Consider the following 24,604-nt stretch of genomic DNA (forward strand, 5'->3'; position numbering starts at 1 on the left):
CTTGTCAAAGTTATTAAGCTAAGGCTTCTTCTACTCCGTTCAGAACCATTTGAACTATTATGGTTGTTTTCCGACTTGAAGACACATTTATTTAAAGGACGAATTTTAAGTTGCATCATTATGAGTCGTCTTTGATATCAGTATCTGTTTACATAAAGTTACATCGCATTTATTTTAACTCACTAATACCCATTTATACAGTTTAGCGGTAGGTTTGTTGCACTGCTAACTTTTGGGGTGTGTGGGTTTGTAGTGTCGGTTATTATGTTAAGCCCATATGCCTTATTCTAGCTTTCGTACAGCCCATTCTGTTCATTCTACTTGAGTCATATTTTAACACTGTTAATTATTCGCTTATCAATCTTGGCTGTTTTTATATGAGCGCATATGTGTGTGCACTTCTTATCGGATTACTCATCACATGTCTGTAACTTATTTCTGTGTAACTATAAATATTGATCAGCGCTTGACTAAAGGGAGTTGGCTTACTCACCATTTTCACCGCCTATCGTTTCGCTCCTCTTTATTCTATTCGCTTCATATACAAAGTATATGTATTCGAAAGTCCTTTCTCGTTATTTGACTTATCTGATTCCGCTATTGACGAACGCGATTTTAGTCGATGATTATATACGAGGGTAGGTGATAACAAACATTAATACGATCTAACTGAAGTCAGATCCACGGGACACTAAAGTGGAGAGCTCGTCAACAAACATCGTCCGGTCTAAATGACGACAAAATAACGGGCCCCACAAAAGGTTGTTGGCAAATAATTTTTCCATTCGTAATCGAATGCCTTACGTTTTTAGATCGAAATTAAAAATTGTGATCACTGTCTTAGACCGTACTGTTTTTACCCCCATTGAGTACTAAACACTGACAACATTTTTCTAGACTGTCGTAGAATAATACATTAGTAGGAAAACATGCTAAAAGATGTTTAACGTGTGTGAGTAAAAGGTCTTCGACGTTCAGTAATTTTCATCTTCAAGCTTGATTAACTCCTAAGATTTGCACATTCCCAACCTCACTATCTTGGGAAAATCTTGGGGTTTTCCTCAAAGTCGTAAGGGATATGGTAGTTCTCCCCAAAGTTTAAAAAGATTTTGGGAAAATATAAGACTGGCGAAATATTAGGGAAAACCCAAACGTTTCGGAGATTTCCCCAAAACGGGAGACTCCAGAGTTTTCTGTAATAATCTCCCCAAGATTTACCTAAATAGAAAATTTCCCATAAAATAGGGAGATTGGGTTAAAACCGTCCTGGTAGTTTAAATATTAATCAAGCACTCACTCATGAGTGCTGGGGAAAAAACCCGAGATTGCGAAAAGTTTTGGGGTTTTATCAATTAGTTTTGACAGATTTCCCCTAAAGTGTTATGAGAATCTGGGGAAATTTTTTTGGTAATTTCTCGAGATCTGGGGAAATGTTTTTGAGTTTTTATGCCATTTCCTCAAAATTCTCCATAACTGCTTCCTCAAAGCAGACAAAATTTTCCGCCAAATAGAGAGATCAGGGTACAGAGCGTCTGTTTGTATCTACTTGTCAGCCAGATTTACAACAGCATGATCAATCTGCTGAGAACCAGGTGAACCCAATAAAAAGTCAGCCAAGCTTTCTTTGTAAGCCCGTCATTGGAATTCTCATCTTGTTCATCCTGTATAACAATCTACTTATTCAATACAAATAAATTTAGGGCGAGACTATAATTTGTGGACATGCTCAAAGTCAACTTACCGTCGCTCAAAAGTCATCCATAAATTATAGTCTCACCGAATTCAGTTTTCTTAACCTCTTGGTTATGGCTTATTATCTTTAGAAAACTGACGGGGTTATAGGTTGTGTATATGTATATCAAGACTTAACAGTGGTAGAAGCTGCATTTTAATCGAAAACTTCTTTTAAATATTCTAAGTTCCCATTTTAGATTCTTATCGAGTCGTCTGTCTTCTATCACCTGCTGACACTCTTGAAGAGTGACCAATCTCCGCTACAATGCCTAGTATACTTTATTGTGTTTTCTGGTTTTACTTCCTTGCGGTCACCTGGTTCTTCTGGAGTTCGGTAGTGTCGGCATGTTTCAAAGTCCAGATTATCCAACACTTGTATATTTCTATGTTGGATAGACTGTTTTCCGTACGTTAAAATTCTTTCGCTGATGTATACACATAGTACGCCGCCTCAGCTGTCACAGTAAAAGACGACATTAAAAGAATAAGGAGTGTTGACAGTTTTGAAAACCTTGATACGTATGGTTGGTTGCTCCACTTCAGTGATCTCTTGCTTCAGATGATGATTTGATTGAAAGGGACATTCAACTAACTGAAGGAGGTGTAAAGGTTAAAAATCATCTTGTTCCAGATCAAAAAGGATTCAGATTATACTACCCAACCTACTTAGTTAAATGTGGGATAGAGGTTTGTGGCCTCTTGCAAATTACTGTCTTAGGCTATTATAGAAGATTCTGTCACCAAGAGATTCACAGCTGCGGAGTTAAGAGTATGGAATTTCTTGAGTCGCAACCAGAGTTATGTATATGCCAAGTAGGTGTGTTCTTTTTACCATTCACTTCATAGGAGAGATAACCATACCACCCTAATGATGCTATGGCTTGTGGGCCTCATTGTTCGTTATGTAATATTCCTGCCGTGCAGGTAAGCTTTATAGTTATCATTAATTCCTCAGACTTGTTGTTTTCCTCTCTTCAGTTTTCTTCACATGGATTTTAGGCGCTGTGGCTCGGAAGCTTCCCCCTTCACGGTACTTTCACTTTGTTACGCTCATTTATGAAGGTTTAAAAACTGGTTATCCACCGAAGGAATCCAGGCAGCCGTACGGCTTAATTTGTGTTCATTCTCTGCTGTTATTCGTTTCCACAACAGGTTTGTTTGTTTGTTTAACCAATTAGTATAATCGTTTACCAATTACTTTTTGAAAACTGCGACGTATATTACCAAGCATTCGTAATAATCTTTTTAAAAATTATGGAAGACTTTTTGGCATAGGACCACTTCTTAATAGCTTCTCCTATTAAGTTATAGACGTTTTTTCGTATCTGGGATGATGGTTACGGGATCGACTCAAATAAACTCCGGAAAGCCTCTTTGAGATGCGGTACTAACAGTGATAACTTGTCATGTTCATCAATTATATTATTAGATAATGAAGTGTCCTGTCATCAAACCTAGCACATAATTTCATAATGAACTTCGAGCCACATTCCCAATGTACGAGTTGGATGTTCTGTTCAGTTTCCAGTCACAGTGGATTCATTGGTTCTCAATCCCAGTTTCTCCATTAAAACTAGGAGTCTAAAACATGCGTAAATCTGGTTGGTGGATACGAAAGGTTCACATAAAGAAGTTAACAAATTCTGCTTTCGAGCCAGCGGTGCATATGGGACCAAAACATTGAAACAATAGATGGTGTCTGGGCTAAACTGAGATACTAGTTATATATATATATATCCCAACGTTTAGTTCACTCGTCCAGACCTTGTAAGTAGCTTTCTAAAAGCCATCTACCTCGGTTTCTGTGCTTGACCATTATCTCAACCTTTCTATAAATTATGTTTTTTGAAGTTTTCGTAGCCCGGATGCAATCAAGGATGAGTTTTACCACCAGTTATCAGTTCTTCTCCAGAAAGTGCGTTCGACAGATATTGTGGTACTAGCCGGAGACTTGAATGCTCAGGTCGGGCGTCTAGGCACAGAAGAGAGTCGTTTAGGTGGCCGATGGGGACTTGTTGGTCGCAGGTCAGATAACGGGGACCGTCTACTGCAACTGTGCACAGACCACAACCTGTTTCTGGCTAGCACTAACTTTCGGCACAGTCATCGCCGATGTGCCACCTGGCGTCCTCCCTCTGCATCCCAAGCCTGGACTCAGATTGATCACATCGCGATCAGCTACCGCTGGCGTGGTTGTGTAAAAGACTGCCGCTCCTTTTGGAGTACCTATCTAGACTCTGACCATGCCTTGGTCTGCGCCAATCTTGCCTTACTTTTCAGTGGCCAACGAAGTGACCACCACCAAAAGATTGATGTTAGCAAGCTGGTTGCAACTTCTGTTGCAAATAAGTATCGAACCGAGCTAGCCTCTAGGCTAGCTACCATTCCACCGAAAAGTATAGATGAGCATTGGTTGCAATTGCATGACGCCATGAAAATGGCGGGAACAGTCAGTTGTGGGTTTGCGAAACGTCCCGCTTTTAAGCACTGGGTTTCTTCTGGTTCCTTACAACTCATTGAAGCCCGTCGGTCTACTCCGGGTGACCGTGAGTTTGACCATAAACGAAGGATGTTATGTAAGGAAATTGGGCAAAGCTTGCGTAAGGACCGAGAAGCCTGGTGGTCGAAGCGTGCTAATGAGCTGGAAGCAGCAGCTGCATCTGGTAACTACCGGAAGCTCTTTCAGCTCATCCGAGCCACTGGCAGCAAGAAGTCTGGTGTGAGTGAAACAATCTGCGAGGATGATGGGATGCCAATCACTAACATCCATCGACGTCTTGGACGGTGGGCAGAATTTTTCGAAGGGCAGTTCAACTGGCCTGCTGCTCCGGCAACATCGGTCAGACTGTCCTGCCCTCCATGGCCGGTGACGACTGATCCACCAAACGAGGAGGAAGTCCGCAAGGAACTCCAACTCTTGAAGCGTTACAAATCACCTGGCCCAGATGACTTACCTCCAGCTCTTTTTAAAGATGGTGATGACTTTTTGACTAAGGAATTGACGACGCTGTTTACAAAGGTTTGGGAACTAGAGAGTGTGCCAACGTCATGGAATGAGTCGATAGTTGTCCCTATCTTTAAAAAGGGTTCACGTCGTTCCTGTAACAACTATCGGGGGATAAGTCTACTTCCGATTGCGTCCAAGCTATTGGCTTCCGTTATACTTCGTAGGTTGTTCAAAACCCGAGAAAGATTGACTCGCGAGGAGCAGGCTGGGTTTCGTTCTGGTCGAGGATGTATTGATCATATCTTCACCCTCCGCCAAATGTTAGAACACCGCCATACTTATCAAAGGCCAACAATCGTAGTGTTTCTTGACATCAGGGCTGCCTTCGATTCGTTGGACAGAACTGTTCTCTGGGATTGTCTATTGAAGAAGGGTGTGCCTGAGAAGTTTGTTAACATCCTGAAAGCCCTATATAAAAACACCTCAGGCAGAGTGAGGGCATACAACCACCTTTCTCCATTGTTCCATTCGAGTAGTGGGGTTAGGCAGGGTTGCCCAATCTCACCATTCCTCTTCAACTTTGCCATCGATGACATTCTGGAAACAGCTCTGATGAATGTAAGTAATGGTGGTGTCGATCTGTTGCCTGGAGAAAGACTTCTTGACCTTGAGTATGCGGACGATATTGTCTTACTGTGCGATAATGCCCAAGGCATGCAATCCGCACTTAATCAGTTGGCAATCAGTGTCCGTAGGTATGGTATGTGCTTTGCACCTTCGAAGTGCAAAGTACTTCTACAAGACTGGCAGGATTCCAATCCTGTACTCACCCTGGATGGTGAGCAGATAGACGTAGTCGAGAAGTTCGTGTATCTGGGTAGCTGCATAAGTGCTGGTGGGGGTGTGAGTGATGAGATCAATGCACGTATAGTGAAAGCCAGAGCGGCTTATGCCAATCTGGGCCATCTTTGGCGCCTTCGTGATGTTAGTCTGGCCGTAAAAGGTCGGATCTACAACGCGTCGGTGAGAGCAGTTTTGCTCTATGCTTGTGAAACCTGGCCTCTCCGAGTTGAGGACGTTAGACGACTCTCTGTGTTCGATCATCGCTGTCTCCAAAGGATTGCTGACATTCAGTGGCAACACCATGTCAGTAATGCAGAGGTTCGGCATCGTGTGTTCGGGCACAGAGATGATAATTCAATTGGTGTCACCATCTTGAAACACCGACTTCGGTGGCTTGGACATGTTCTCCGAATGTCGTCCCAGAGGATTCCACGTCGTGCATTATTTGCCGACTCTGGGACTGGTTGGAAGAAGCGGAGAGGTGGTCAGTGCATGACATGGTGTCGTGGCATGAAAGAAAGCTGCAAAGGACTGGCTTGTGTTGGTCCTTCACGACTCCCTGGTTGGGGTCTGAGAGATGGTGCTACACAGTGGCTAGAGACGTTATCAGATATGGCTCAGAATAGAAGCCAGTGGCGATCCTGCTGTAACCTTCTTTTACTTTCTTCATAAAAAGTGGTTCTGTCTCCCTTACCTGAAAGATTTCTTCCGATTGTACCTTTGCGTTCCCTGATTACTAGCACATTACCTTACACCAATCTCTTCGTTATTGTTCTCTCTTTTTTTGTTGCGCTCCTTAGCTTTTTTTTCATTCTTTGTATTCCTCTCGAATTTTCATTGTTTTGTGTGGCGCATATATGTTGGCGCTCTCTTGTACCAATATTCATGTGTCCAAATAAAAATAATAATAAAAAGTTTTCGTAACTAGTTTCACAAATACATGATCATAAACCCCACTTTTATGGACCAGATTAATTTTTATCGTGTTATATTATCTCTGCGTTGTTTGACGAAAACACTAAGCTAACACATATTTTTGATAATTGTTCGTAAGGTTTTACAATTACAACTAAGAGTACTTAACCATATCATTTTGATTGTCATTGGTTAGAGTAAAGGTTTTTGGAATGAAGTTTGATAACACTCATTATAATCGTAACTAAAAATCATACGATTGTTCGCATATCCTAAAAAAACTTTGTTTCTAAGTTTGATCATAGTAACTTGTTACACCCAATTATTTTATGCTGTTATAAATTAATCTTCTTTATGCTCATTATCTTTTGTATAGAGAAAACCGCCCTAAAGCAAATACAATTTGTGTCGCCAACCACACGACACCGTTTGATTGGTGCATTTTGGCCTCAGACGTTACCTACGCTGTTGTAAGACTTTTCCATAGTTTATTCTGTAATTTTATTTCACCATTTGAAGTTATTTTGCTTTGTATGTTAAACAATAGTGAACTGTGTCTAAGTGTGAGAAATAATTGAGTTGTAAGCATTGGTTATTGAATTCCCAAAGTATTACCTCTCCGAGTAGTATTGATTCTTGGTGTAGAGTACTTGATAAAAGGGGAAATCACTTGTCATCCTTTATTAATTAAAGTGGTTGGGACTACTCTTAAGCATCCACTTACTTCGAAATATGGTGTTAGCTTACATAAGATTATGCTTTAACAGTCTAATATTAGTCAAATCAAACGTTTAAAGTTACTTCCAACTTCATAAATAATTATCAGAGACCAGATATGATAATTTTGTATCAGATCAATTGATCAGCCTTTTATTCTACTTACTATACTTATTTTCCACTCTATAATAACTCCTGCGATTGAATAAACTCATCTTAATTTCAATTGATGGGCTGAAATTCAGATTAACTCAGTTTGTGTTGTATTTTTCGAAACTACTCATATATACATGTATCCAATCACAATTTTTTAATGTAGTTAGCACTAGTGTTAACAAATTTCTCAGCCTGAAATTAAGAAACAAATCCACAATTGTGAAACTGATCACTGAGTTTCATCATACTTTGGTGGTTTATTAAATCCTATCCATTCTTTGATTCAATAGGATGTCAAAAATAATAAGCTTCACTTTAAACGCAGAGTCATTTCATTACACAACATCTGCGTAACATATTTTCTCAATATCCTTACCGGATAGAAGCTTACCAAAAAGCAATATAAAATAAACACTTAGTTATTGTTGAGATAACCTAGTTGGCTGCTGATATCAACAACAGTTCATTTTATCCAATTAGTTCACAATTGAAAGAAAAAAAGTTGGAGAAACGTATAAATGTTACTTTTGATCATTAGGTTATTAAAACATGAATTACTGTAATAGAAAACCAAATAAGAAATATATCTTCAAAAATTCTAAAAATATAACAATGTAATTGATAAAATATCTCAAAGCACTTTGAGGAACATCTTATTTCACAGAACTTAATCTTCAGCAGTCAGAGGTATAATATTTGTTCGGTTAAAAACCTGCTACTTTTCAATCAAAGCAATCACACGTTCACTTATGATCGACCTTCAGCTACAAAAATGAATAAATACCTAGCTTATTTGTCCAAATCACTAACAGATATGTGCCGTATAAAAATATAACTGACATATTTAACTTAGTCATGGTGTAATATTGTCTTACATACATCTACATTTCAAATGTATGTAGTATACTGATTATGGTTCAATATAACTAGTTACTCATTTTTACGAAGTATTCGTGTTTGTGCTTAGTTTTAGGCTGCACTCCTTATGTGTAGACTGGTAGTACTAATCGACTACTCCAATCATAGTAGGTAGGGTGAGTTTCGAACGTTTACCCTACTATGACGAACTCTGCTCACAAGATTGCTTTAATTAGTATATAGCGGAGCATGGCCTCGAAGCGCTTGCAGTTATCAGACGGAAAGAAGAGTTTCTGCACATCAAAAGCAGAGCGTAGGCAGAAAACTTAAAGACTAGAAGAGAAAACAGTTAACATTTTAGAACACACCGCAAGGTGCAAATGAATGGCGGAAGGTTATGTATACGTATTATTTAAATGCTATTTTCTTAAGATACACATAGATTCCTTCTGTCCATTGTCTTGTTTTAAACTATCACCGATTGAGAACCGAGTTCCATTATTTCACCAATTTCGAGTGGTAGGCAAACGTTATTGCGTAGCGATAATTTAGTGGTTAAGAGATCCAACTTTCTGCCACCAAGCCTCACTTCACCCAATTCAGTTTGGGCAACCAAGTAATATCATTAGCTCCTTACATTTAGTCATTTAGGCATAAGGAAAAACATCTTTTAACATGGAGACCCTCTAATTCGTCCCAACGTTGGACCCAAATAGATCACATCGCTATCAGCCACCGATGGAGGGGCTTCATAGAAGACTGTCGCTCATTCTGGAGCATATGCTTAGACTCAGATCATGCTCTAGTACGAGCGCGTATCTGTCTGCATCTTACTGGACGTAAGAAAGACGCTGCAAGGAAACCTCTTAGGACCCTACTTAATGATAGTCAAGCTAAGAGTATATTTCAGGAACAACTAGGAAAACAGTTAGGCAGCCATGTATGTGATGCCCACCCTGAGGCAGCATGGAATGATATCCGAAAAGCTGTGGAAACAGCAGTGATATCTGCCAGTAAGGTAACCCGTAAGGTTAGGGAGAAACACTGGATCTCAGCAGCATCTACCGCACTGATACATGCTCGAAAGCTCATTCCATCTGGTTCTGAACATAACGAAGAGCGGAGTCAGCTTAAACGCAAGCTGACAAGAAGTCTACGCAATGATCGCAAACAGTGGTGGGTAGCGAAAGCAAGAGAGATGGAAAAGGCAGCGGCAATAGGTAATAGCAGACAATTGTTCAGACTCGTTAAGGAAACCGGATTTAGGAACCCGACCATTAGCGAAACAATCTCAGAGAAAGATGGACATATTATTCATTCTCAATCCAGGAGATTGGATCGATGGGCAGAACACTTTAGGGATCAGTTCAACTGGCCTTCAGCCACACTTCGGTTTCCCACGATCTCTAGTCAACCTGAATGGCAAGTTAATGTAGGTCCTCCGTCCCTTTACGAAGTTGAAAAAACCATAGGAAATGTGAAACGAGGGAGAGCAGCAGGCCCTGACAGGTTTACTCCTGAGATTTTTAAGGATGGTGGTCCAGTATTAGCAGTGAGATTAACTGAGGTCTTAGGTAGAATTTGGGAACTGGACGTAATCCCATCTGACTGGTCTCAATCACTGATTGTGCCAGTCTATAAGAAAGGACAAAAGTCCTCTTGTGACAATCACAGAGGAATCAGTTTGACTAATATAGTGTCTAAAATATTAGCTTCAATAATACTTCGACACCTAACTAAAGCTCGTGAAGAGCAGACTAGAGAAAATCAGGCTGGTTTTCGACCTGGACGTGGTTGTATAGATCAGATATTCACACTACGTCAGGTTCTAGAACACAGACACACATTCAGACGCCCCACAATGGTAGTATTTCTCGACCTTAAGGCGGCATTTGACTCTGTTGATCGTAAGGTTCTATGGCAGTGTTTGTCAGTGAAAGAAGTACATTAACCTTATAAAGGCTCTCTACCCGAACACAACTGGTCGAGTGAGAGCTTATGACGAACTGTCATCAGAATTGATTACCTCAAGTGGTGTTCGTCAGGTCTGTCCACTCTCCCCATTCTTGTTCAACTTTGTCAGTGACGTACTTTTAGAGATAACACACCTCATCTAAATTTACAGGGGTTGAACTTCTACCGGGAGGTTCACTTGTTGACTTAGAATATGCTGATGACATAGTTTTATTTGGCGAAGACGCTGACAAAATGCAGAGTCTTCTGGCCATTCTAAGCAACAATGCAGGCATGTTCGGGATGCGATTCTCTCCCTCGAAATGCAAAATGTTGCTTCAGGATTGGGTTGCATTGACACCCGAACTAATGATAGGGAGTGAAGTAATTGAGTGTGTCGATCGCTTCACTTATCTTGGAAGTCTCATCAGCCCTTGTGGTTTGGTGTGTGACGAAATCTCAGCACGGATACAGAAGGCTCGACTAGCTTTTACCAACTTGCGTCATTTATGGCGTAGGCGAGATATTCGTCTATCAACCAAAGGACGTGTTTACTGCGCAGCAGTTCGTTCCGTCCTACTTTATGGCAGTGAAACATGACCGGTAAGAGTAGAGGATATTCGTAGGTTACTAGTATTTGATCATAGGTGTCTTCGAAATATTGCTCGTATATCCTGGGACCATCGAGTAAGTAATGCAGTTGTTAGGAAACGGGTACTAGGTAAGGATGGCAAATCAATTGATGACGTAGTGAAACTTCATCAGTTGAGATGGCTGGGACACGTGTTACGTATGCTCAACGATCGATTGCCTTGACGTGCGATGTTCAGTGGTATAGGAGTGGGTTGGAAGAAAGCTAGGGGCGGCCAAACCAAAACATGGCACAGGTCCATGAAGTCACTGACAAGTGGACTGAGTCATGTCGGTAGGTGTAGACTACCTGGTTGGGGACCGCGAGATGATAGCAACCGATGGTTAGAGACCCTGAATGACATGGCTCAAAATCGTTTGCAATGGCGCAGGTGCATACACTCTTTGTGTTCTCCCAAATTTTGATCTCCTTATTCCTCCTTGTCTCGTTTTTTTTTCTCTTCCCAAATTTATTTCACTGGATTATACTCTTTGAATAACATCTCCAAACACTAATCTTCCCGATTACTGCTTATACTCTTATTACCTCTACCACTACGGGATTTGAATCGACCACTGCATCTGTGTGCTAATGTGGTATGGCAACTCGAACTGATGTACGTACGTACGAAGTTCTACGTTGTTACTGACTGACTTACATTTAGTCTGGCTCATATAGAAGTACATCTGATGAGTGAGATTATTTTCCCTATATTATCATCTATATTACTCTGCCGATACAACAATAAATTATAAATGAATACTGAGTGGTTAAATAAAAAAACAATTGTCTAGTTCTTTGTCAGTCTTGTCTAGTTAATTAGGTGATATCTACAATATTTGTAAACCTTAAATATTAGCCATTATTTTATATAAATGACACTATCCTCATTAGTTGTTTCTTTTATTCAGGTTGGGCAAAAGCATGGAGGATTTTTTGGGTTTGCTGAACGGGTAATCTCGTGTGCTGTGCCTGCCGTTTGGTTTGATCGTGAGGAAGTTTTAGATCGTCTTTCTACAGCTAAAAGGTTAAAAGACCACGCAGCTACACCGAATGCTGAACCTATTCTAATTTTTCCAGAAGGTACTTGTATCAATAATACATCAGTCATGAAATTCAAGAAAGGTTGTTTTGAAGTGGGCGCTGAAATTCATCCTGTTGCAATCAGAGTATGTATTGCTTTTTAACGAAAGCTTCCTAAGTATATATATATATATATATATATATATATATATATATATATATATATATATATATGGTTTGCTGTAGTCAGCAGGAAATGTCGAACCTAGGTTTCGTCCTAGCTATCACTCGTCAGCAAGAAGTGCCCAAAATCTTCAGGGAACTGATACTCCCTGTGGAATTTTAACCCGCTTCTCCCATCTTCGCATTCTGAAATGTTACTGTAGAGCTATTCTGACCTCGACTTATTTCTTAATGGACTGAAACATTTACATTGACTTATCAATGAGTACTGACCAATTTCATGTTTGTTAGTCCTTTGGTGCTAATCGAATTCTGTCGGTCAATTGTTTGACCATTCAATAAAAATACTGTCGCTAGAGTGCTTATACGTAAATAAGGTCTTCTTTATAAAAGTTAAACTTTATACTTATCGCTAATTATGTTAATGAAAATTAGTATATATGTTCTCACTCAGTATTTATGGCTTAACTGCTAAATGCACAGGCTATCAAACATCCTCACTCTCTGCCCCCTACCACTTTGACTTCAATTTGTTGAAATTTTAGTTCTTCCTTTATTGAAAATAAGTAAAATGTACCACCATTTGCTATCTGTTATGACCATCAGATACTCACAAGTCGTTGCTACAGTTCAGAATACAACTTGACAGCAGTTATATGATCTGTGTGTGGCGCAAATATATTTGGCGCACTCTTGTACCAATATGTATGTATTCAAATAAATAAATAAATATGTTCTGAAAAATAACATGTCGCTGCATTTTAAATCCTTGCAATATGTTTATATATGTTAGATTGTCACATAGCGACATATATAACAGTTAACTTGAATCATATTCTTTGACACGGTAACAACTAACATTTTCTATTAATAAGTGCTGTCACAAGCTCAAACCCATTAATTATCGCTGACAATTTTGTTTGCTTTCACTTATCATTAGGTGTCGATCGTACTACTCACAAGTTCATTGGAGTTAAAAAATAGTAAACCATTAAGTAATCCTCATAATTATTTGTTGGATGACGTTTGATGGATACATAGCGTGAAATCATTCACAATATAATGTATATTCATATTCATTCTCTGTCATTTTGTAAATCTTGAATTAGATGTCATTCATAACGTTCTATCTTTCCATCACATCCTTTCTCTCACTGTATTCCACATGTTTAAATCTAAATTGTCTTTATGTTATTTTCCATTCTGTTTTTCTCGTCTTGTTGATTGCCTTCCGCTGTCTTGCAGTACTTATACTTCCTATTTTGTAAATTCTTTCTGTCTTCTCAAATCACATTCTCTATTTTCTACTACAACTAACACTGTTATCATTTCTACTACTCTGTCTATTGTCATAAGAATTTCATTTTGCTGTGTTAATCAGGTATGGCAACTTAAACCGGTGCACATGCGTACGAGGTTCCACCTTGTTTACCACTGGCTGATTCGAATCTCGGTAAAATATGAGAACCATACATTGAATACTTCATTTGCTAATCTCTCGTCATTTGTCCTTCACATTCTGTATGATTCTTCCAAGTTACAATTTCTTTATATTTCCTTTTCTGTTTTCCCCAAGTCTAACTTCATAGCCTTCTGCTGCCATGGATTGCTCTTCTGACTGGTGTTACATTACTACTTATGTCGACAGACATAAGTAGTATAAAACGTAGTTCTCAACCAATAAAGAAACAACAATGCAGATTTTTCTCATTTTTCATAAATTTGTCACCCAACATCATTTCGTTTCAGTTACCCATTTCCAATTATCCAAGGCCGTTCAACCGTACAATAAAAGCACTGCTGAGTAGTCCCACAATAGGACGAAACGGCCGTCCAGTGCTTCCAGGTTTTCCATGGTGGTCTAGCTTCAATCGACTCATGATCTCAACTATCGAAAAATCATTTTATTGAATTTTATAGTTTCATTACGTATCATTTGTATGATTTTAACTAGTCTTTTAGATATATAGAAGCCATTTTTTGATTATCTGTTGATTACTTTTCTCCTCCCCCCCTCTCTCATGTCCTATAAAGTACAATCCATTATTTGCTGACTGTTTTTGGAACAGCAGTCTAGATAGTTTATTCCAGTACAGTTTAAAAATAATGACATCATGGGCTATTATGGTAGATGTTTGGTATTTACCACCCACTAGAAAATCAGATCAAGAAGATTCAATTGCATTTGCAAGACGTGTACAGTATAGTATTGCACAATGCGGTGGTATGATTGGAATGGATTGGTAAGTAGTTAATAGAATATCCTTTCTTTTTTAATCTTACCGTTACCTTTGCATCATCTATTAATCTCTGAGCAGTGACTAATTTCGTGTTTGTCTAGTCCTTTTTTGCTGAGCAAGTATTTGAAGTTTTTCCACCGGCCCGAGTGACTTTATATCGCGTGTGCTATGTCAAGATTCTGAGTAATTAAAAGTAATAGACAAGAAACCTAGGTTTCGTATTAGTTGGAACTCATCATCGAAAGGCATCTGCAATCTTAGAGGAGCTAATGCTGTCTATGCAACCCGAGCCCTTATAACCCTCGCTCAGCGTTTGAGACGGCAGTTACGCCTTGCTGATCAGTCTCAACTAACACGAAATTCAGACCCGGGGTTTACAGCAAACGACCTTTCATCATATATCACTTCTCTTTATTTTGTTTCTTTTTGCTACTAGCCCACAATCTACTATGTTTTCACCAACATTTAAGATTTCACTAGATTATACTTCTTGAATAACATCTTCAAACCCTAATCTTTCCGAGTATTGCCTATACTTTTACTACCTCTACCACTATGGGATTTGAATCGACAATTGTATCTCTGTGCTAATGTGGTATGGCAACTTGGTCTGATGTACGTACGTACGTACGAAGTTCTACGTTGTTGCTGACTCACTGAAATTTAAGATTTATGTCTTACTCGTGTTTCGAAAACAGAAACGTTGAAGTGTAGAGATAATTGCATGTTGGAGTGATAATTTACATCAATATAAGTAAAATAGCTCACGAATCATATGCATAGTTCACAGGTCTGTCCATCAGCAAGAATTCTAATTATTTCTAGTTAAAAATTTACACAGTTGAATTGACAAGTTAACCCAAGGTAGACCACCACTGAGAACCTAAAAGCACAATCTCCACAAACCCCTATATTGATAATCAAAAGTTAACATGAAATTTAATTGGAACCCCATTTATTCTTACTGTTTAGAGTTTTATTCAATTATGTCTTCAATGTGGCACCATCTGGGGTGCGCTACACGTATAGATATAGAAGACTAACAAGATAGAAAACTCCGCCCATAGCTCTTCTAGAGTTACTGCCGGTCCCAAGCCCGGGTAAAGGAGGAGGGTTGGCCATGGGGTTAGCGACTCCATCCCGTAGAAAACTAACTCGCTAAAAAAACGCTAACTAGAAAAAAAAAGAAGAACTATGACGCCTCATGGTGAAAGCCGAGTTCCTTCGGAAGTCACGAGGCCGATACCCCTTCTAACAACCAAAGCAACAATTTTTATAGGTACATGGAACGTACGGACAATGTGGGAGACTGGGAAGACCAGTCAAATAGCAATGGAAATGAAGAGATACTGGGAATCAGGTGAACCCATTAGACCCAAAGTGGGACGACAAAGGCTAAATACGGAAATGATGCTGTACTCCGGCCACGAAGAGGGAAATGCTCCACACACTCAGGGAGTTGCTCTAATACTGTTCAAAGTGGCACGAAATGCACTTGTAGGATGGGAATCTCACGGATCCAGAATCATCAAAGCATCATTCAAAACAAAGAAGGAGGGGGTCACAATGAATATTATCCAATGTTATGCACCCACCAATGATAGCAACGACGACATTAAAGATCAATTCTATGAAAGGCTGCAGTCAATCATAGACAAGTGCCCAATAAACGACCTCACCATTGTGATGGGAGATCTAAACGCCAAAGTCGGAATAGACAACGCCGGATATGAAGATATCATGGGACGATATGGATTGACTGGGAGAGTGAAACGAAAATTGGGAGAGATTTGCAAATCTGTGTGCATTCAATAAATTGGTCACAGGCGGCACAAAATTTCCACACAAACGTATACACAAAGCTACTTGGATCTCACCGGACCACACTACAGAGAACCAGATAGATCATATTTGCATCAATAAAAAATTCCGAAGGACAATGGAAGATATGAGAACCAAGAAAGGAGCTGACATAGCTTCAGATCACCACCTAGTTGTGGCCAATTTAAAACTGAAGCTAAAAAAGAACTGGACAAGTGGACAAACAGCACTACAAAGGTTCAATACAGCCTTCCTTCGAGATACTAACAAACTCAATGAATTCAAGATAGCTCTCAACAACAGGTTCCAAGCCTTACAGGATCTACTGAAGGAAGAAGAAACTAGTATGGAGGACAACTGGAAAGGTATCAAATAAGCATTAACTTCAACGTGTCAAGAGATTCTGCGCCTCGAGAAGCATCATCATAAAGAATGGGTCTGTATAGAAACACTGAACAAGATCAAAGAAAGGAAGAACAAGAAGGTAGCAACTAACAACAGCCGAACACGAGCAGAGAAGGTCCAACCACAAGTTGAGTACATAGAAGCAAACAAGCAAGTGAAGAGGAGCATTAGAGCCGACAAGAAGAAATATGTGGAAGAACTAGCAACGACGGCGGAAAAAGCTGCAAGGGAAGGGAATATGTAACAACTTTACGATACAACGAAGAAACTATCAGGGAAATACAGTAAACCAGAGAGACCGGTCAAAGACAAAGAAGGCGAGCCAATCACTGAAATTCAAGAACAGCGGAACAGATGGGTAGAGTACTTCGAGGAACTCCTGAATAGGCCTGCTCCAATGAATCCACCGGACATCGAAGTACCACAAAGAGGTCTTACTATAGATGTCAATCCACCAACGGCGGTAGAAACCAAAACGGCCATCAGACAAATCAAGAGCGGGAAAGCAGCAGGACCCGACAACATACCAGCTGAAGCACTGAATTCAGACATCAAAGTAACTACAAACATGCTTCACCTTCTATTCAAAAAGCTCAGAACCAATTAGACGATTTGGACTTCGCAGATGACATAGCCCTCCTATCACATATACATGAACAAATGCAGATAAAGACAGCCAGTGTAGCAGCAGTCTTTGCATCAGTAGGCCTTAACATATACACAAAGGAAACACCAAGATCCTCAAATACAACACGGAGAACACCAACCCAATCATACTTAATGGCGAGACTCTGGGAAATGTGGAATCCTTAACGTACCTGGAAGGAGGATCAGATGCAGACTTAAAGGAGAGGATTGGCAAAGCAAGAGCCGCATTCCTTCAATTGAAGAACTCAAAACAACTCTCAACCAATATCAAAATGAGAATATTCAATACGAACGTCAAGACACTCAGTTCTACTATACGGAGCTGGAACATGGAGAACTACTACAACCACCATCAAGAAGGTAAAAGTATTTATAAATGGTTGTCTATGCAAGATACTCAACATCCATTGGCCGGATACCATCAACAACAGTCTACTGTGGAAGAGAACAAACCAGCTTCGAGCTGAAGAGAAAATTAGGAAAAGATGCTAGAAATGGATAGGACATACATTGTGGAAATCATCAAACTGCATCACGAGGCAATCACTAACTTGGAATCGTGAAGGGAAGTGGGAAAGAGGAAGCCCAAAGAACACATTACGTAGGGAAGTCTAAGCAGATATGAAATGGATGAATAACAACTGGAAGGAGCTGGAAAGGATTGCCCAGGACAGGGTTGGATGGAGAATGCTGGTGAGCGGCCTATGCTCCTACACGAGGAGTAGTGAAACTTCATCAGTTGAGATGGCTGGGACACGTGTTACGTATGCCCGACGACCGACTACCTCGACGTGCTATGTTCAGTGGTATAGGAGTAGGTTGGAAGAAAGCTAGGGGCGGCCAAACCAAAACATGGCACAAGTCCATGAAGTCACTGACAAGTGGACTGAGTCATGTCGGTAGGTGTAGACTACCTGGTTGGGGACCGCGAGATGATAGCAACCGATGGTTAGAGACCTTGAATGACATGGCTCAAAATCGTTTGCAATGGCGCAGGTGCATCCACTCTCTGTGTTCTCCCAAATTCTAATCTTCTGAATTCTTCATGTCCCTTTTTTCCTCTTTCCAAATTTATTTCACTGGATTATACTCTTTAAATAACATCTCTAAACCCTAATCTTCCCGATTACTGCTTATACTCTTATTACCTCTACCACTACGGGATTTGAATCGACCACTGCATCTGTGTGCTAATGTGGTATGGCAACTCGAACTGATGTACGTACGTACGAAGTTCTACGTTGTTACTGACTGACTGACTGAAGTAAAATCCGATATTTTGATCCACACAAAAACAAGAAAGTCGACTAAATATGATTTGAGAACCTTCAAAGCATAGAAGTTATAACATACTAATGAGCATATAGTTTAGAATTTTGATCCCTTTTGTCGACATCTCTTTAACTATCGTTTATCCATTTTGCCGTAGTTACTTAAAACAAATCACTATCGAAGTTTCTTTAAACTATAAATAACAAGTCTGACTATTGACTTTTCAACTGATAGGGTTTTCATTCTTTTGTATTTTTCTTATTGATGTCGTTAAATCTAAAAATATCACATGAACTATAAATGTTTCAAGTTGATTGTCATTTAGAATTGACCTATAAAAATTATTAAGACCAAATAAAAATTGATGAGGAAAAAGAGAATAGTTATCTAGCGCATGAGGTTAAATAATTTCGATGACGCGATAAGGTGAATATTGTTACTTGGATCCAAGTTTTACTCCCATATGCATTTACACTTTAAAATTGAATAGCATCAATCCATTAATCAGTCGTCAATGAAGGACCCGATATGCATGTGCATTAGTTAAATTTATCACAATTGAGATCAGATAAACAAGAATTTAATATGATGAGAAGCATAGGATGGAAAACATTGAAAACAACGAGAATTTGGACATGAAGAATACAGTCCTAAAGAAAGAACGAAAAAGCAGTTATGACACTCGATTCCAGGCTAGAATGTTTGACATTTGCATCACTGTGATCAATGACGTACCAGATCACTTGATATTTGTAAGCAACAAAATAGAAGACCGGAAATTTTTTCTGCAACACGCGACTAACCCCAGAGAAGCTAAAACTGCGAATATATAGTTGAGAATGAATGAATGAAAAATATGAAATTCTATAGTAAAATTCGTCAGGTTTAAAAATTAATAAAGATGGATCTCATAAATCCGAAAATTATACATATCCACAAAGTAGTCACCAGTGTACAAAAAGTTTCATTTTCAAAATAATGGAAATTTTTAGCTCAGAAGGATAATTCTGTTGGAGTTTGCGTTCCCCTAGCTGTTCGGTTTAATTTTGATAAAAACCAGGGAATTTTTAGAAGCTTGGTACTCAGATCAGTCACTGATCGATAAACGTGTCTATATCAAACCTATACCAATCACAAGCAACTGTAAGGTGAAGAGTTAGGTCAGGGTGGAAGACAATTAAATAAATATGTAGATAATTGCAGGATGAGTGCCGGCAACAACCAACCAGAATCAAGATTACTAGAGCGATCCATTAGCCGATACATTTGATGATTTCACTATTGTTTGTACTGGTCATATCATCTAATGAGTCAATAGAAGCTTCACGATCAGATTACTAATCTCACAGTACTGTTGGATTTCGAATTATCGGTAGTTTAAAAACATCATACTTGACATATAACGTGTATATCCTGAACTCTTATTGCTAAGGAGTTCGAAACTGAAATGTGACAGTCATGTAGTGTTATCCGATTTTCAATAATTTCCCACGTGATATTAATCTATAGTAAATACTGATTTATAATTATTTGTTGGAATGGTAATAAAAAACGAAGACTTTGTTGATAAACTTAGTGATTTTGTACCACAATTATTCGTGTTCGAGGTTTCTGTTCTTGTTTGCTGAAAAAATGTGGTACACACTTAATCGAATGGTATTATTCTATAAAAGTTAAGAAATGGGGGCTTCTATAAGTAAAGCCTGTTCTATGGAATAGTGGGTTCGTGGTTAGATCACATCATTTAAACAATCAGCTAGCAGGTTTGAACCCTTCCCTTCACATACTTCTGTTAGGGAAATCTTGAAATAATGTTACACGAAGTAGATTATTGATGTATTGGGAGTCAACTAAACTAATAATACCGAAAGATATTGTTTGTTAATAGGTGATTAACCGTCTGGCCGCAATGTACAAGAGACAACTGCATGAGACTAAATAGTTCCTGATGTTGTTAGCAACATATTTTGAGGGCCTTGTCACTGGTGACAAAAATCTATGTGGAATAAGGCAAACTAACTTGTTTTTAGTCCCGGTCTTTTCTAACTACCACGTTCTGTCATGGAAAGACTACATCACTGTAGATACTGGTTATCTAAGGCAAATGCCTTACTGCAATCAGAACTGTAGTACAGTGAGGAAAATGACTTCGTCTTTAGACTTTAAGTTGATGCCTTTAGTCCTGCTGTTCCCCAACCAACCTGCATGACATAAAATGACAGTTCCATACAATATAACTCGATTGAGTCATCATAGTGTCCTACTTAGATCACCACGACCACCCCATCAAGGTAGTAACTACAGTCAGTCGTTTATCTTCTTATATTATCACGTCTATTTTTATTTCTTCATTCATAGGGATGGTGAATTAAAACGAAACAGACCAAAAGACACATTGAAACATGCACAACAAAAATATGTTAGTCAATATGTCATACCTGCTGACTCACAATCATCCTCTACATAAAAAAAAACTGATCTATCCTGTATACACACCCACCCATACACATGAAATTTTTCTACTACAACTTTGATCTTGCATTCTCTATTGAAACCTACCAAATTGTTTATTTTTGAATTGATATTTTACATTTGAATTTGTAGTTATCTTACAATTTAATTTCTCCTTAGTTTACACACATTCCTCTGTTTTATATTATTATTATTATTATCCAAAGAGAATTCATCCAGAGCAAGTGAAATCACGCTTTTCTATTTTGCAACAATTCATTGTTCTTTTCTTGTTTTTCTGTGTTTGAGATAAAAACTTTTGTAATCCTCTTACTTTTGTATTTGTTATTGACAAGCTGTTTCGATTATTATTATTACCAAATTTATAGACTCCAATTACCGCTGCACCTCTATATATATACTAGTCTGTTTATTTGCCCTTTGATATCTCTATCAATTAGTCAGCCAACCTCTCTGTCTTCTAATCATTTTTACATTAATGTGAAAATCTTGTTGATTCTGCTACTACTTATTTTCTTTCCTCAAACAAACAAGAATTAATATGTTCTATTTGTCATTTCAATGTATAGAGAAAGTGATGGAAGAGTTGAACGGTATAAAAGGAATTCATAAACATAATGGTGTATATACTATTGATTGGTTTTAATTTTCATCTTATACATCAGACAAGTATTGTTTTTTAGTTTTTTCCGGGGGCTGACATTAAAACGGTTGTGGTTTTTTTCCCTTAACCCTAACGATAAATTTTTTGAAAATATAACTGTGAATATTAAGAATTAGTGATTGATTCAAGTGTTATAGAAATGTTTACTCAATATAGTCTGGGTGCACACTTTTTCCGCCCAAATGTTTGGAAATGTTGTATGATGAAAAGAAAATTAATCATAGCTATAACCATGTTCAAACTTGTTTCTAAACTGGTGACATGGTGATTTCGATAATTCACTGATATTGAAAAGGTAATCACTACAAAATATTGACTTTCATGTTCGTCTTTAGTAATAACCGATTATAACATTTTAAAAATATTTATCATTAAGTAACTGCTTTGAGTTGTACAAAGTGGAAAGCTATGAGAAATTGTTTATTAATGTGTGGGCGGGTATAAATGATAAGTTTAAACTACAGATGTTTTAATGTTATTCTTTTCTGGATATGGTTTTATCTCATGAACTGACATATTTGCTGAGAGTTTACTGAAAACCAAGATAGCACTTCACAGATATTCCTTAACACTGTGCACTTTCTACTGCTCCAGAATTAAAAGTTAAGATATGTTTTCACCAGTTAATTGGAACTGAAAATATGGATTCTTGAATTCAGATATGGCTATCCAATTGGTAACAAATTTTCTGCGAGACCCAAAGGTCCTAGTTAGTGCAAGCTGTCGTTGGAACTGTTAAATTATCCTAATTTAATAAATCACTGAAAAATTCTTTAAATTCAGCGTCAGTTGGTAAAGTATACTTTTGAAAATTGAACGAATTAACAATGCTGTATATTGTTATGACCTTGCGTCTCCCAATTATTTTGTTTTTGCCAAAATCCCCGTCGCCAATTGTTATGACCTTGAAGTTGAGGGTTCAAAACTTTTCTCCACCCCGTCGCCAATTGTTATGACCTTGGATGTCTGACTTTTCGATCACACGACTTATCTACCAATCCGGATACGACTTATACGAATCTTCGCACTAGGCCAACCAATGACGTTCAACCGGTGTGGGCAGTTTAGTGTCCTTATTGGTCCTATGTCCTACGAGCCCTTCCACTTGAGTCCAGAACAAGATACCAGCTTCCGAATCAGAGCAGATCGTTTATTTCAAGCATACTTAGTTTATATATCAATCACACAGACCGCAACGTACCATAAAATAGGAAATAATATTTGTACACAAATAAGCCCAAAAAGTGGCTGTGAATGTGGGAGGCAGTAGTTAATAAGCTGAACATAACTTAAGAACCGTAAATCGTACAATAATAAGTTATAGGTCAAAATAAAGCTTACAATAAGAGGAATATAAATATACGTAATGTAATTGTTGAATAATTATACAATAAGAATATTTATAGAATATTAGTCCATTAATAGTCCTCGGGAGTTACCTGTAATTTAATCTCCACTCGGATATAACACCTCCCCATTTTTTTTTTGAAAATTCCAACTTTAGATTCTGATTTAAAAAAAAAAATTATATGTGACTTTAAATTCCTCAACATTCTCCTCCTCCTCGAAATAATGTTGGGTCCTTATGGCTCCAAAATACAACTAGTAGGACTTTATTTAAACCATGTTTCTCGTATTGACTGGGGAAGCCACTAAAAATGACTAGATGATGATGAACGGCCTTTGATCTGAGTTCATTATTTTCAAATTCATTATGAATCTCGTTAGCAGATAACGAGTCATTAAGAAAGTCAACGTCTAACAGAATTAAATTAGATTTTTGGCCATCATTCGACTCAGCTGACATATTTCCCTCATTGTTATAAGAAGTTTCATCAAAATCATATGCATTATTCTGAGAATCAATATCTGGCACACTGTCATTAGAAATGGGATAAGTTGACTCAATATAAAATTCTGTCTTCCGGTGATTTTGAGTAACATCTGGTACAATTTGGTTCATCGTGTTGCTCCAGTTATTTTCTGAATACGAGTCACCATAGCTTTCTCGACTAGTAGCACGTGGACCACAATTTTGTTCGAGCTGACGTTTATTTTCGCAGCTAGACAGTACCAGTAGTGTTTCATTTGATTCTGGACTCTGGGCATCATCTACAGGATCTGGCTTCTGATCATCTGGTATTGTCACAACTTCATGTGCATCTAACACAATATTTTCTTGCTCTGAGCTGGACACGTTACCAATATTACGTTTCCCTTCTGGTATAGAGGGATTTGAATCCTGCACAGGATATGCTTCTGAAATGTCCATTACTGCACCATTATCTGCATGATATATAGATTTCTTATTTTCTGCTTGAATGCAAAGTCTGCCCAAAACTGTTATAAATAGCTCTTGTTGCAAGGCAAACATCTTCTGCTGGTGCTGTAATATTAACCGCAACTGTTCGAAAGAAATCGACATTTTTTTTGCCAATAATATTAGCTCCAAAAATCACCGGCAATTATACAGCTAATTTATTTCCAAAATCTGAGTCACCACTTGTATTATTGTTATTTCTTTGTTGCCAAAATCCCCGTCGCCAATTGTTATGACCTTGGATGTCTGACTTTTCGATCACACGACTTATCTACCAATCCGGATACGACTTATACGAATCTTCGCACTAGGCCAACCAATGACGTTCAACCGGTGTGGGCAGTTTAGTGTCCTTATTGGTCCTATGTCCTACGAGCCCTTCCACTTGAGTCCAGAACAAGATACCAGCTTCCGAATCAGAGCAGATCGTTTATTTCAAGCATACTTAGTTTATATATCAATCACACAGACCGCAACGTACCATAAAATAGGAAATAATATTTGTACACAAATAAGCCCAAAAAGTGGCTGTGAATGTGGGAGGCAGTAGTTAATAAGCTGAACATAACTTAAGAACCGTAAATCGTACAATAATAAGTTATAGGTCAAAATAAAGCTTACAATAAGAGGAATATAAATATACGTAATGTAATTGTTGAATAATTATACAATAAGAATATTTATAGAATATTAGTCCATTAATAGTCCTCGGGAGTTACCTGTAATTTAATCTCCACTCGGATATAACATATATAATATTCTTGGTAAGACTATACTGACAGCCGTGAGTGGACCAACTTAG

At 38.4% G+C, this 24,604-nt stretch overlaps 2 protein-coding genes across 2 annotated transcripts; one reads left to right on the forward strand and one right to left on the reverse strand.

Annotated features, from left to right (window-relative positions):
• Nucleotides 1–109: 109 nt before the first annotated feature.
• Nucleotides 110–22,374, forward strand: AGPAT9_2 (1-acylglycerol-3-phosphate O-acyltransferase 6 (lysophosphatidic acid acyltransferase, zeta)). The gene is made up of 11 exons (XM_051215670.1): nucleotides 110–2,140; nucleotides 2,177–2,258; nucleotides 2,294–2,421; nucleotides 2,453–2,547; nucleotides 2,581–2,658; nucleotides 2,690–2,764; nucleotides 2,797–2,886; nucleotides 6,816–6,909; nucleotides 11,666–11,923; nucleotides 13,995–14,203; nucleotides 20,705–22,374. Exons 1-11 carry the CDS (start codon nucleotides 2,000–2,002, stop codon nucleotides 20,811–20,813), a joined length of 1,359 nt encoding a protein of 452 aa, XP_051066200.1. The 5' UTR covers nucleotides 110–1,999; the 3' UTR covers nucleotides 20,814–22,374.
• Nucleotides 22,375–22,619: 245 nt separating this feature from the next.
• MS3_00007403 (uncharacterized protein) lies at nucleotides 22,620–24,230 on the reverse strand. The gene has a single exon (XM_051215671.1). It carries the CDS (start codon nucleotides 23,905–23,907, stop codon nucleotides 23,029–23,031), a length of 879 nt encoding a protein of 292 aa, XP_051066201.1. The 5' UTR covers nucleotides 23,908–24,230; the 3' UTR covers nucleotides 22,620–23,028.
• Nucleotides 24,231–24,604: the final 374 nt, after the last annotated feature.

The sequence above is a fragment of the Schistosoma haematobium genome, chromosome 4 (assembly GCF_000699445.3).
Source record: "Schistosoma haematobium chromosome 4, whole genome shotgun sequence".
Taxonomy (NCBI): Eukaryota; Metazoa; Platyhelminthes; class Trematoda; order Strigeidida; family Schistosomatidae; genus Schistosoma; species Schistosoma haematobium.